Source organism: Cherax quadricarinatus, chromosome 66, assembly GCF_038502225.1.
Source record: "Cherax quadricarinatus isolate ZL_2023a chromosome 66, ASM3850222v1, whole genome shotgun sequence".
In the NCBI taxonomy this organism is placed as follows: Eukaryota; Metazoa; Arthropoda; class Malacostraca; order Decapoda; family Parastacidae; genus Cherax; species Cherax quadricarinatus.
Window position 1 is genome coordinate 10,946,561 of NC_091357.1, and position 14,300 is coordinate 10,960,860.

General features: G+C 37.7%; 1 protein-coding gene across 2 annotated transcripts in view; it reads right to left on the minus strand.

Moving 5' to 3' along the window:
• Nucleotides 1–217: 217 nt before the first annotated feature.
• Nucleotides 218–14,300, minus strand: part of LOC128704081 (mucin-2) — a 71,999-nt gene continuing 57,916 nt past the window's right edge. The window contains exon 8 of one of the 2 annotated variants that reach the window (XM_070099066.1): nt 218–4,449. In XM_070099066.1, the coding sequence (XP_069955167.1) occupies nt 2,698–4,449 (1,752 nt within the window). In that variant the 3' untranslated portion in view covers nt 218–2,697. The remainder of the gene's footprint in view (nt 4,450–14,300) is intronic. The other variant, XM_070099067.1, reaches the window with a different exon arrangement.

The following is a 14,300-nucleotide window of genomic DNA, read 5'->3' on the forward strand; positions in this document are numbered from 1 at the left end:
CTTTATTTCGAGTTTTCAATAAACTAAATTGAACACCTGATGGAACTACTGTCTACTATAATTTCTTTGCAGGTTTGGCCTAACATTTGTATTAAAGTTTTTATATAGATTTATACTGAGTATATAGATACAGTTTATGGCTGTAAACTCTTCACACATCTGTACATAAAAACATCTTTTAAATGTCAGACTGTAGGCAGCTAAATAAAAGACAAAATCTTCTTACTTGATTTACTCACACGAAGTACAACCAACTGGTTTCTTTGCTTCACAGGCACTTACTCTTATCCCATAGTTACAGTATCCAGAACTAGAATTTTTTTTACATTACAAATGGAAACAAATTCCATATGCATAATCCATAAGGCATAGTGATCAATTACAATACATATAACAGATCCAATTTACAAGTTCATACCATTAAATACATATCAATGTTAAGTACTTTAACAGTGTACTGAAATAGGTTTCTAGCTTCTCAAGCATTTCTAGATTAAGACCTATTGTGCTGTAAATGATCCCACTGTCAAAGAGTATACATTTTCTTAAGGCAATAAACCATTGCACATGGCAGTGTATGTTTCCGTATAAATGCCCCAAATTAAAGATCCACATCTTGAAATTATGAATGGTTCATATTACAAACAACCACACTGCAGTGTTATTACACTTACCACTATATACTAGAGCTTGTAGCTTTCTTACAAGTCCAAATGTTAACTTTTTAATATGCCAGCATATTGTAACCAATACATCATTGCAATCGTAGCATACTAGTGGGCAAGTAGAAAATCTAACACTTGGCTAGCAGTAAATCATCAAGCATTAGTGAGAAGTGTAATAACACTACATCTTAAAGGATACCTCAGATTCTCTCAAGCACAACCTTAACTTACAGTAAGCATCACTAGCTTACACTGACTCACAACCAATAGGGAATATTAAAGGATGATATGCTTATAGTATAAATAGAAATAAATAAAACTGATAGATCTCTGCTTAAAACATACATAAAATAAAGGCAATATTGCACTGAAAACATAATGGGAGGGAAAGTAACACTAATGCAAATTAATTAAATTTTTTATACTATTGTGAACAGGTTGAGACTATGCATCAGTATATGTGACACCAAAGCTCCCATGCATTGTATAGTGCACATTAAAATAATTTTTCCTTTACAATATTATACACATCTAATCAGTAAATATGTAATGATCCAACAAGTGAAGGCAATAAAATTTCCATAAAATACAATGATATCTGCAGCATGTGTATACTAACCAAAGTGTGCCTCCCTTTGTTTAAAGAAGTTGAATAAATTTTCTAAGAAATATAAGTAAAACCCAGCACTTTCCCATGACAACACTTTTCCTTAACAGCAGTTGGAAATTTTACATATTGATAAAGGATTTTTTTTTTTTTTTACAATTTAAAAAAATTTAGGTAAAAATTGAGTCTTTACCACATAATTTTTTTTAACATATAAAAATCACATTCCTTTTCAAACTATCATACATATCTTTGGTTCCTTTGTCATCCACCATATAAGAATATATCAAAAGTAGAATTTCCAAAATCTCTCAAAAATTAATGCAAACTTTGAGCTTTTAATTTGGCATTAAAAATTATAAGCTGTGTCAATAAAAATTTACACTAATCTCTGTCTTCAAATTATCAGGATAATGGCAGGTCAGCCATTTGTCAGAATTGCCAACTTGAAGAGGAGATTCTAGAAATTCTATTACAAATGCCTTTATGTACACACACTTCGAGGGGGAGAGCAACACAAAACTTTTACTGCCTTAGTGATAGCTTCCCTCCCTGGTCCAGCATCCTTTGAGAAATGAATATTCTTCATTTCATATACTGGAAATTTGAAAAAAAAAAAATAAAAATAAAAAATATGTAGAGGAAAACTGACCATTTTTAGCATATACATAACATTGCTTCTTTTATTGTTCATTTGATCCCCCTCCACCATTTTTCCCTGTTTAATGCCATCACCACAGCAAAGTACATGCAAATCTCTGCTTTAAACATGGGAAAATGAGAGAGAGTACTTAATTTGCTGAAGCCAAATCATTTTAAACAATGAAATAATGTATAAAGTGCTGCATATGGTCACTTTCATGCAAAGATCTATTTACTCTATATTGTGCTCTGAAAATAAAACTGATAAGTATAAGAGCATTTCAGAAAACAATTTGCTCTTTACCAAAGTGATTTTGTATATTTTTTCAACGGCTACTAATAATTTTGTTACTTAAATTATAAAAATAAGTAGCAAATGAGCAAACTTGCTGAGACATGCCTTCTAGCGGCCAAAGCACAGGCAAAATTGTTTTTTACACTGTATAAAGACACGAGTTTTAACATACGAAGAGAGATCAAGGGTGCACTGGAGTTGCCAAGACAAAGGGGTTGGGAGGGAAGACTTTGGCACAATTACAAGAGCCACAATTTATTCACAATGTCAACACAACCACAGATTTCTAGGATTTTTTAAAGCCCTTAAAATAATGAACACAATATGCATAATGAAGATACCTTCTGTCCTATTATGCTCTCCTATGATGACTTCTAGTAAGTCATGTATCAAAGATATTCTTGACCAAATAACTTTCTAGACAACAAAATCTTAAGCTTTGGTGTTGATAATACCTAGTCAGCTAAGACTGACATCATGCAGTGCACTTAGGATCCATTCAGCTTAGCAACTGCAGCCGAAAGATTGTCTGTTTCAAGCAGGGGAGTCGGAGGTGGGGTAATGGGCATCGACGTGCAACGGTCACCACATAAAGGTGGCAATACACTGATATTTCCTTCTGTACGAGTACCAACACACAGTCTGGCAGGAGCTACCTCAGGAGGACTTGTAAGAACTGGCTGGGGGAACTTTTGAGGAGAGGAAGCAGCTTTGTGAGGAGAGGGCAAGAGCTTATATTTAGACTCTGAATTTGGTACCTCATAATCATCAGTATTCTTCTGTGTAGACAATTTCTCGCAATATGTATTTAGGCTTGCACAACTAGTTGGAGTTTGTACTTTATATGCATTATGAGGACTCTTCTTGTCCAGTGTGGTATTTCCCTGGCTTGGTCCTGGGTATAAATTATTGCTAGACGAATCTAATATTCCCTTACTAGATTTAACGGTTATGCTTTGAGGACTATGATTTCCTTTATCCTCAGGACTCCAAGGAGTGAAAGACCAAGTTGAGTGAGGCTGACATGTCCCCGACATCTTTGGTGCTACCGTTGTCAAAGTTGGGGTCGAATGGTGTGTTGTAGGCGTAGGGGTTAACTGCCACTGCATCACTACAGGAGCTGCCCACTGGTAATATGGTGTTACTGTTCCTCCATATTGATAATACGGCATCATTAGCAATGGTTGTTGGTTCATACATCCATAAGTTATCTGTTCGATTCCACTCCCAGGGTAGGGAGCCAGGTAAGGGCTCACTGAATGCATTTGCTTGCTCAAGGGACTGTTGGTCTTGTTGCTGGAAGCACTGGTAGTTGAGCTGGTGTTGGTGGTGGTGTTGGTAATTGCTTCCAAGAATGAAGCTGTACCCTTGGCCTGAACTGATGGTGTGATGGTATGGGATACCTGAGGGTCTTCTGGGGATTGTGGAGCTTGGGAAGATTGCTGTACCTGAACTCCTGCACATGACAAAGTCCTGCTGTGGGTTGAAGGACTCTGTGGTGGCAACCACATGGCTTTGTTGATGTTGCTGTGACTGGCATGGGTTATGGTGTTTTTGGGGTTGAAAGGGTGAGTGGGTGATGGTATCTGAGGCCATCCAAGGGATGTCCAGGATGGGGACATTAGCAGGTGGGATGTCTGTTGGGACGTAGGATTGCCAGGAAGGGGAGTCATTCCTCCAGTATGGCGAAGGCACGAGGAGGAATGTCCCAGATGGGGCTTCCATCCCCCACTCATCCCCAGAGTTGTCACTGGCAGCCATCCATTCCATTCTCCAGTCCCAGCAACCTTGTCCTGTAAGCTGCTGCTGTTGTTGCTGCTGTTCATAACTTCCATGTAACATCCAGGTACATGGGGTATCTGTCTGCCTGCACCATCTAGACTCCCCCTCTTCCTTGGTGTGTGGTTCATCAGTCTGAGGCTTTCCAGTTCTTGAGTCTTCTGTGTACCCACCTGTTTGCTTTTCTTGTGGCTGACTGGTCCAAGGTTCTTGTTTGTCTTGATATGTGTATTGTGGCAGCTGTTGTAAACTGTGTTCTTTGTTAAAGCCATAGAACTGCTGGAAAGACTGGCTCTGCTGCTGGTGCTGCTGGCGGTGCTGCCATCGCTGCTGCTGCTGTCGCTGCTGATGGTCCTGCTGCCGTTGTGGCTGGGATTGCCCTGAACGCAAGAATCTGGGTGGGATGTTTGCAGGGTGCTGTGAGGTGTGCCGTTGCCGCTTCCCCCACCCACCTTGCTACCCTGCCACACATTACAAGTGGTCAACAGAGAAACTCATTACTAATCTTGTTGAAAACTTGTTACTTTAAATTTTGCATCTTAAATACAAAATTTCACAAATTTAAAGTATCTATATATTATAATGCAACAAATCTTCCACATTCAAAATTAGGTGTCTAAAAATAGCCTTTTGAAAATACTATTACCAAGTTTACTATTAATGTTTTCATGGCTACACAAAGCAAGTGGCAGCTGTTTATATGATATAACATGTAGAAAGAAACTTTCAGTAAAGATAGAAATCATTCCAAAAGTCTTATATCAAGAAGTGAATAACCTCTAAAGCAAGGGAATTTCTAAGACAGGAATGTGAAAACTTTAATTCCTTTATGAATGTACAAGCTATGCTTAATCTCATAATTTTAAGGAAAAATAATTGTGGACATGCAGAGAGATTCAAAACCTTACTTGTTTCAAGCATAAATAAAAAGGCACTCATTGTATTATTTCAAATAAAGATTACCCGCACTTTCACCAGCTTCTATGCCAAGAAACATCAGGGAATTAGAAAAGAATAAGAAGAAAATTGCTGGTACACCTAAATACGAAATGCTGTAAAGTCCCACACCTAGTAAGATCCATAAGAGTATGACATTAAGTAAAAAGAAAATAACAGTGCATATATCTGTTAGTGCCACCCAGTATCATCTTATCGCATACCTAGCATCAAAGTGGTAAGAAAATATAAAAGTACTGTGAGCTATTAAAAGAAACACAGGCAAGTAGAGCTAAGTGTATACTGAATGCATGCAGAAGTCTTCAAGATTTACCCAAAATACTAATGTTCACGAGATTATAAAGACCAGCAATCCTGTCAGAGTGCAAAACTGTTAACAAATTTCCAACCAGTGATGCAGCAGCAGCAGCACTGGTTGGTTCTGTCCACCAACCTACATAACCTTTAGGCAATGTACTATAAAGATAACTGCAGCACAAGATAGAGATGAATATTGGGGTAACAAGATACCTCATCATCTTTTAACACACCGGCCGTATCCCACCGAGGCAGGGTGGCCCAAAAGGAAAAATGAAAGTTTCTCCTTTTACATTTAGTAATATATACAGGAGAAGGGGTTACTAGCCCCTTGCCCTTGGCATTTTAGTTGCCTCTTACAACACGCATGGCTTACGGAGGAAGAATTCTGTTTCACTTCCCCATGGAGATAAGAGGAAATAAACAAGAACAAGAACTAGAAAGAAAATAGCAGAAAACCCAGAGGGGTGTGTATATATATGCTTGTACATGTGTGTGCAGTGTGACCTAAGTGTAAGTAGAAGTAGCAAGACGTACCTGTAATCTTGCATATTTATGAGAGACAAAAGACACCAGCAATCCTACCATCATGTAAAACAATTACAGGCTTTCGTTTCACACTCACTTGGCAGGACGGTAGTACCCCCCTGGATGGTTGCTGTCTACCAACCTACTACCTAATAACAAAATACATATTTGCAACTATAGATTAAAACACGCTTAAAAGTCAGTTATATTAATGGATGAAACACCTGAATGGGCAAATAAAGGAGTCCCCCCTAAGAGTCATCAGTAGTTCCATAGAAATTGGTGGTGCTTTACAAAGAAGCAAGTTGCAGTACTAAGGCTGTGTCAACCAAGAAGCCTAAGCTGATTGGAAATGGAGACTCTTAGAAGATGTGAAAATATCAAATGCTACTGCAGAAAGAGCTTTACAGACAGAATTTTTTAGGGTTAAATGGCAGGCCATGAAGAAATATTGGAAAGAATCTCCAAGGATGCAAGAGATTATTCAAGTCTGTATCCTGAAATTCTTTACTTTATCCACTAATTCATGTTCAGTACTTGACATTCACTTATCTGCTCATCCATGAATATTCAAGCTCTGTCAAGTGACCATGAAACAGCTAAAATGGCAATAAAATAGCATGTATGAAAATAAGAAAAAATAGTAAAATAATATGCATTCATCAAAAACAAGCAAGTGTGATTTAAATGTGGTCAAGAGCACCAGACCAGCAAAAATACATTAAAGGTATTACAGGCAAGGCAGTGCAGAAATTTTTCATAGAAATAGTAGTGGTTCTTAATAGTGGGTCATAAAATACATATGCTATTTCACTTTAAAACTGGAGATGGCACATGGCCATAAATTAATAAAAGGCCCTCAATGGGGAAGTGGAACAGAATTCTTCCTCTGTAAGCCATGCGTGTCGTAAAAGGTGACTAAAATGCCAGGAGCAAGGCGCTAGTAACCCCTTCTCCTGTATATATTACTCAAGTTAAAAAGAGAAACTTGTTTTTCTTTTTGGGTCACTTCAATTATCTAGCATCTTTACTGATGAGTAACTTACAAATAAATTTGATTATTCATGGTACCTTTATAGGGTGCTTGGTACACCAAACTGAAAACTAACCTTGGAATTTCACAGACATTAACACCTCCCATATCGGTTTGCAGTCATTCTTGCTCATGAATGTCAATATTAACCAGAAGAAAGCAATACTATATTTAATGAAGGAAGGGCTCATAACCCTTTCACTGTCTAATACAAAGATCGATGTCACTGATGCCAATGTTCTTCATGTAGATTATGTTGTAACCCTTTCATTCTCTTGTATAGATCTAAGCTATTGATGCAAATCACTCATGTAGATCTACGTTTTAAGCTCAGTGGTCTCAAATATGCTGCGAGCGGTAAATTTTTGCTTAGACGAGAGAATGGGTGCGTAATAAGTGTGCATAGAAAAAATCGTGTCCCATGTGATGTACAACTGAAAAAGCAAACTTCTGACCATGTTTTTTAAAATAATGACCGAGGAGTTTTTTTTTTTTTTTTTTTTGCCTGGTTTCAGGACAAAAAGCAGCCTGAAATCAGGTTCAAAATAGCAGAAATATTTGAATTTTCACAATTTTTCCTGAGGATTGATAAGCCCCCCCCACTCCCCCCAAATCCCCTCCATTCTGTTTTATGGGTTTTTGTTAGGTCTGCTTCAATTACTGGGATGCCCATAACTATGACCATTCATTTTTTATTTTATTACTCCAAGCAATAGGGAAAACTTAGTTTTTTGTAATTAAATAGAAAACAGGTTGCTCTAGTGACTGGAATACCTAATGTTTATTTTGGACTATTAAATTATTTTTTAAATTTGTGTAAAATTGGCCAAATTACCAAATTCTGTGCACTTTAATGTGTAGTTCTGACAGTTGAACAGACATCTTGTGCTCAACTGATAAAATGGAAGACATACTAGTGAAATAGCTAAGAATTTCATCAAACTGAGCAAAGAAAGTCTTACAATAGGACCCAAATCAAGCAAAATTGCTGATGCATGAATAGTGCCCAGATGGGCAACTTTACGCCTGAGCATTCTAAGTTTATCATCAAATTCTGTATTTTTATTATTGTTGACTTGTGAAAGATTTTCTACCACTTCATACAATTTTTGTTTTTAATTCCCAGCATTGTCAACACTTAATTTTGGGACTTACAACAGTGAAGGGGTTAAGCACAGCTACCTTAAATATAATTTGAGCAGTAAATTTTTGGGCTAGGCATGAGAGAATGGGTCTGTGCAATATCTATATATAAAAAAAAATCTTGTCTTGCACAAAGCATGATGGAAAAAACAAATCTCTGACATAGTATTTCATTTGAAATAGCAAATTTGAGGCGTTTTCTAGGGTAGTTTTTATGGTTTTACTGGCTGTTTCTCAATATCAGTCGATAGAATGGAAAACATGCTAGTGAAATAGTGATGATTTTGGTCAGTTCCAGATGAAGTAGCATGAAATAGGGCTTAAAGTGGCAAAAATTGATTTTCGTAGATTTTCCCGAGGAAGGTAAGGGCTCCTATGTGCCCCCCCCCCCTTTTCTCTTATAGTTTTTTTTTACTAGTTTCACTTCAATTATAGGAACAGTTAAACCATCACCAATCATTCCTAGTTATATCTTATTAGCCAAGAGACAGGGTAAAATTCACATTTCTTGTGTTATGGGTTCAAAATGAAGGGCCTCTATTACACAAGTGACATGATTAAGGGGACATAAGGGGACGTGATTAATGAAGAGGAAAAATTGCTTAGCAGCTGGAATGCCTCATGTTTATTTTGGACTTTTTAATTATAATTTGTTAAATTGTGTGCAAATCTGGCCAAAAATTACTATTCTGTGCACTTCACAGTAGTTCTGATAGTTTGTGCTCATTCAGTAGATCAGAAGATATACTAGCAAAATAGCTACAAAATGGGACGAGTTGAGCAATGAAATTGGCTTAAAACAGTACTGAAATTAGGCAAAATCACCCATGCATAAATTACACCCAGAACACCAACTCTGCGCCTAAATAATTCCCAAAGTTATCTATTAAATTTCACATTTTTGGTGTCATACCTTCAGATTCTACTACTTCCGACTTTTTTTTTTTTTTAAATCACGACACTATCAGCACATAATTAAGAGAGTCATGACAGTGAAGGGATTAACAAAATCTAATGCCAAATTGATATGTGAAGATTTATATTACTTAAGGATTTTAGAGTCGTGGGACCTCTAGGAGCATAACCTCTTGCAGAACTCAAGATCTGAATGTATATATATGATAGAGAAAGTCAATGTCAAGTACATGGATTAGTGGATAAAGTAAAGGATTTAAGGATACAGACTTAAAAAATCTTTATTAGGAAAGTAATGTACAAAGGAAGCATTATTAAGGAAAATACTAATTATCTAGTGTTAACCCCTTGACTGTTTTGGTCGTATATATACGTCTTACAAGGTACCGTGTTTGACGTATATATACTCAAATTCTAGCGGCTTCAAATCAAGCAGGAGAAAGCTGGTAGGCCCACATGTGAGAGAATGGGTCTGTGTGGTCAGTGTGCACCGTATAAAAAAAATCCTGGAGAGCACAGTGCATAATGAGAAAAAAAAAAAACTGACCGTTTTTTTTTATTAAAATACCGACTTTGAGGTCTATATTCATGTAGTATTTATGGTTGTATTCTCGTTTTCTTGGTCTCATTTGATAGAATGGAAAACATATTATAGAAATAGAGGTGAGTGTGATTGGTTTTATTATAAAAAGAACCTGGAAATGGAGCTCAAAGTAGGGGAAATGTTTGATTTTTGCTGATGTTCAAAATTAAACAAATGATGTCATTTTCCAATAAATGTCCAACTAGGCATTCTAATATACAGTTGTGAATGAGTTGACATTATTTGTACAATTATTACAGTATTGCAGTAGTCTGCATAACAGTAAATCTTCTACTTTTTGTTTGAATAAAAATTCAAAATAGAAAGCAAGAGTAATATCAGAGGGGCCTGAAGACATGACTGATGAACAAAGAAAATGTTATTTTAGAGCCAGGAATGTCTGCATTGTTCATTCTGGACCCTATTTTGAAATTGTCATATTTTTTAATTTTCATGAAATTGGCCAAATTGCAAATTTCTGGCCACGTTATTGGGTAGTTGAAATCGGTAAATGGGCAGTTGTACTCAATCGATAGAAAAAATGGAGTTCTAAAGAAATAGCTATGAGTTTAGTTGACTGGAACAATGGAATTAGCCGAAAATAGGGCTCAAAGTGGGCGAAATCGCCATTTTGTAAATATCGCCGAGGTCGCTAAATTCGCGAGAGCATAATTCCGTCAGTTTTCCATCAAATTTCGTTTTTTTTTGTGTCATTACAATCAGGAAAAGATTATCATTTCATATGAAAAAATCATTTTTTTTTTTTAATTTTGCGACACCAGGATTGGGGGTTGCGACAGTCAAGGGGTTAAATGATGCAATAAAGAAGCATAAAGAGCATGCATTATTTTGTAACATGGCCGATATGAAGCTGAGAGTCAAAAGGAAGGGGAGGTGGGGGGAAGCATCATACAATCAGGTTCTTGGGGTGAGGGGGAAGCATCATACAATCAGGTTCTTGGGGCGAGGGGGAAGCATCATACAATCAGGTTCTTGGGGGCGAGGGGGAAGCATCATACAATCAGGTTCTTGGGGGGAGGGGGAAGATAGATAGAGATATAGATATATATATATATAGAGAGAGAAATATAGAGATACAGAGAGATATCTACAGATATATAGATATATATATACACAGACGGCCGACTTGTAAAGGTAGAAAGTTGAAAGTGAACATAGAAAAGAGTAAGGTGATGAGGGTATCAAATGATTTAGATAAAGAAAAATTGGATATCAAATTGGGGAGGAGGAGTATGGAAGAAGTGAATGTTTTCAGATACTTGGGAGTTGACGTGTCGGCGGATGGATTTATGAAGGATGAGGTTAATCATAGAATTGATGAGGGAAAAAAGGTGAGTGGTGCGTTGAGGTATATGTGGAGTCAAAAAACGTTATCTATGGAGGCAAAGAAGAGAATGTATGAAAGTACGTATAGTAGTACCAACACTCTTATATGGGTGTGAAGCTTGGGTGGTAAATGCAGCAGCGAGGAGACGGTTGGAGGCAGTGGAGATGTCCTGTTTAAGGGCAATGTGTGGTGTAAATATTATGCAGAAAATTCGGAGTGTGGAAATTAGGAAAAGGTGTGGAGTTAATAAAAGTATTAGTCAGAAGGCAGAAGGGTTGTTGAGGTGGTTTGGTCATTTAGAGAGAATGGATCAAAGTAGAATGACATGGAAAGCATATAAATCTATAGGGGAAGGAAGGCGGGGTAGGGGTCGTCCTCGAAAGGGTTGGAGAGAGGGGGTAAAGGTTTTGTGGTCAAGGGGCTTGGACTTCCAGCAAGTGTGCATGAGCGTGTTAGATAGGAGTGAATGGAGATGAATGGTACTTGGGACCTGATGATCTGTTGGAGTGTGAGCAGGGTAATATTTAGTGAAGGGATTCAGGGAAACCGGTTATTTTCATATAGTCGGACTTGAGTCCTGGAAATGGGAAGTACAATGCCTGCACTTTAAAGGAGGGGTTTGGGATATTGGCAGTTTGGAGGGATATGTTGTGTATCTTTATAAATGTATGCTTCTAAACTGTTGTATTCTGAGCACCTCTGCAAAAACAGTGATAATGTGTGAGTGTGGTGAAAGTGTTGAATGATGATGAAAGTATTTTCTTTTTGGGGATTTTCTTTCTTTTTTGGGTCACCCTGCCTCGGTGGGAGACGGCCGACTTGTTGAGGTGGTTTGGTCATTTAGAGAGAATTAATCAAAGTAGAATGACATGGAAAGCATATAAATCTATAGGGGAAGGAAAGAGGGGTAGGGGTCGTCCTCGAAAGGGTTGGAAAGAGGGGGTAAAGGAGGTTCTGTGGGCGAGGGGCTTGGACTTCCAGCGGGCGTGCGTGGGCGTGTTAGATAGGAGTGAATGGAGACGAATGATACTTGGGACCTGGCGATCTGTTGGAGTGTGAGCAGGGTAATATTTAGTGAAGGGATTCAGGGAAGATTACAGGCATGTCTTGCTACTTCTACTTACACTTAGGTCACACTACACATACATGTACACATTTATTTATACACACTCATCTGAGTTTTCTTTGATTTTATCTTAATAGTTCTTGGTCTTATTAATTTTCCTTTTATATCCATGGGGAAGTGGAATAAGAATCTTTCCTCCGTAAGCCATGCGTGTTGTAAAAGTCAACTAAAATGCCGGGAACAATGGGCTAGTAACCCCTTTTCCTGTAAAGATTACTAAAAAGAATAAGAAGAAGAAAATTGTCAAAGTGGGAAGTCTGAATGTGCGTGGATGTTGTGCAGATGATAAGAAAGAGATGATTGTGGATGTTATGAATGAGAAGAAGCTGGATGTCCTGGCTTTAAGTGAAACAAAGCTGAAGGGGGTGGGAGAGTTTCAGTGGAGAGGAATAAATGGGATTAGGTCAGGGGTTTCAAATAGAGTTAGAGCTAAAGAAGGAGTAGCAATAATGTTGAAGGATAAGCTATGGCAGGAAAAGAGGGACTATAAATGTATTAATTCAAGGATTATGTGGAGTAAAATAAAGATTGGATGTGAAAAGTGGGTTATAATAAGCGTGTATGCACCTGGAGAAGAGAGAAGTGTAGAGGAGAGAGAGAGATTTTGGGAAATGTTGAGTGAATGCGTGGGGAGTTTTGAATCAAGTGTGAGAGTAATGGTGGTTGGGGATTTTAATGCTAAAGTGGGTAAAAATGTTATGGAGGGAGTAGTAGGTAAATTTGGGGTGCCAGGGGTAAATGTAAATGGGGAGCCTTTAATTGAGCTATGTGTAGAAAGAAATTTGGTAATAAGTAATACATATTTTATGAAAAAGAGGATAAATAAATATACAAGGTATGATGTAGCACGTAATGAAAGTAGTTTATTAGATTATGTATTGGTGGATAAAAGGTTGATGGGTAGGCTCCAGGATGTACATGTTTATAGAGGGGCAACTGATATATCGGATCATTATTTAGTTGTAGCTACAGTTAGAGTAAGAGGTAGATGGGAAAAGAGGAAGGTGGCAACAACAAGTAAGAGGGAGGTGAAAGTGTATAAACTAAGGGAGGAGGAAGTTCGGGTGAGATATAAGCGACTATTGGCAGAAAGGTGGGCTAGTGCAAAGATGAGTAGTGGGGGGGTTGAAGAGGGTTGGAATAGTTTTAAAAATGCAGTATTAGAATGTGGGGCAGAAGTTTGTGGTTATAGGAGGGTGGGGGCAGGAGGAAAGAGGAGTGATTGGTGGAATGATGAAGTAAAGGGTGTGATAAAAGAGAAAAAGGTAGCTTATGAGAGGTTTTTACAAAGCAGAAGTGTTATAAGAAGAGCAGAGTATATGGAGAGTAAAAGAAAGGTAAAGAGAGTGGTGAGAGAGTGCAAAAGGAGAGCAGATGATAGAGTGGGAGAGGCACTGTCAAGAAATTTTAATGAAAATAAGAAAAAATTTTGGAGTGAGTTAAACAAGTTAAGAAAGCCTAGGGAAAATATGGATTTGTCAGTTAAAAACAGAGTAGGGGAGTTAGTAGATGGGGAGATGGAGGTATTGGGAAGATGGCGAGAATATTTTGAGGAACTTTTAAATGTTAAGGAAGAAACAGAGGCAGTAATTTCATGCACTGGTCAGGGAGGTATACCATCTTTTAGGAGTGAAGAAGAGCAGAATGTAAGTGTGGGGGAGGTACGTGAGGCATTACGTAAAATGAAAGGGGGTAAAGCAGCTGGAACTGATGGGATCATGACAGAAATGTTAAAAGCAGGGGGGGATATAGTGTTGGAGTGGTTGGTACTTTTGTTTAATAAATGTATGAAAGAGGGGAAGGTACCTAGGGATTGGCAGAGAGCATGTATAGTCCCTTTATATAAAGGGAAAGGGGACAAAAGAGACTGTAAAAATTATAGAGGAATAAGCTTACTGAGTATACCAGGAAAAGTGTACGGTAGGGTTATAATTGAAAGAATTAGAGGTAAGACAGAATGTAGGATTGCGGATGAGCAAGGAGGTTTTAGAGTGGGTAGGGGATGTGTAGATCAGGTGTTTACATTGAAGCATATATGTGAACAGTATTTAGATAAAGATAGGGAAGTATTTATTGCATTTATGGATTTAGAAAAGGCATATGATAGAGTGGATAGAGGAGCAATGTGGCAGATGTTGCAAGTATATGGAATAGGTGGTAAGTTATTAAATGCTGTAAAGAGTTTTTATGAGGATAGTGAGGCTCAGGTTAGGGTGTGTAGAAGAGAGGGAGACTACTTCCCGGTAAAAGTAGGTCTTAGACAGGGATGTGTAATGTCACCATGGTTGTTTAATATATTTATAGATGGGGTTGTAAAGGAAGTAAATGCTAGGGTGTTTGGGAGAGGGGTGGGATTAAATTATGGGGAATCAAATTCAAAAT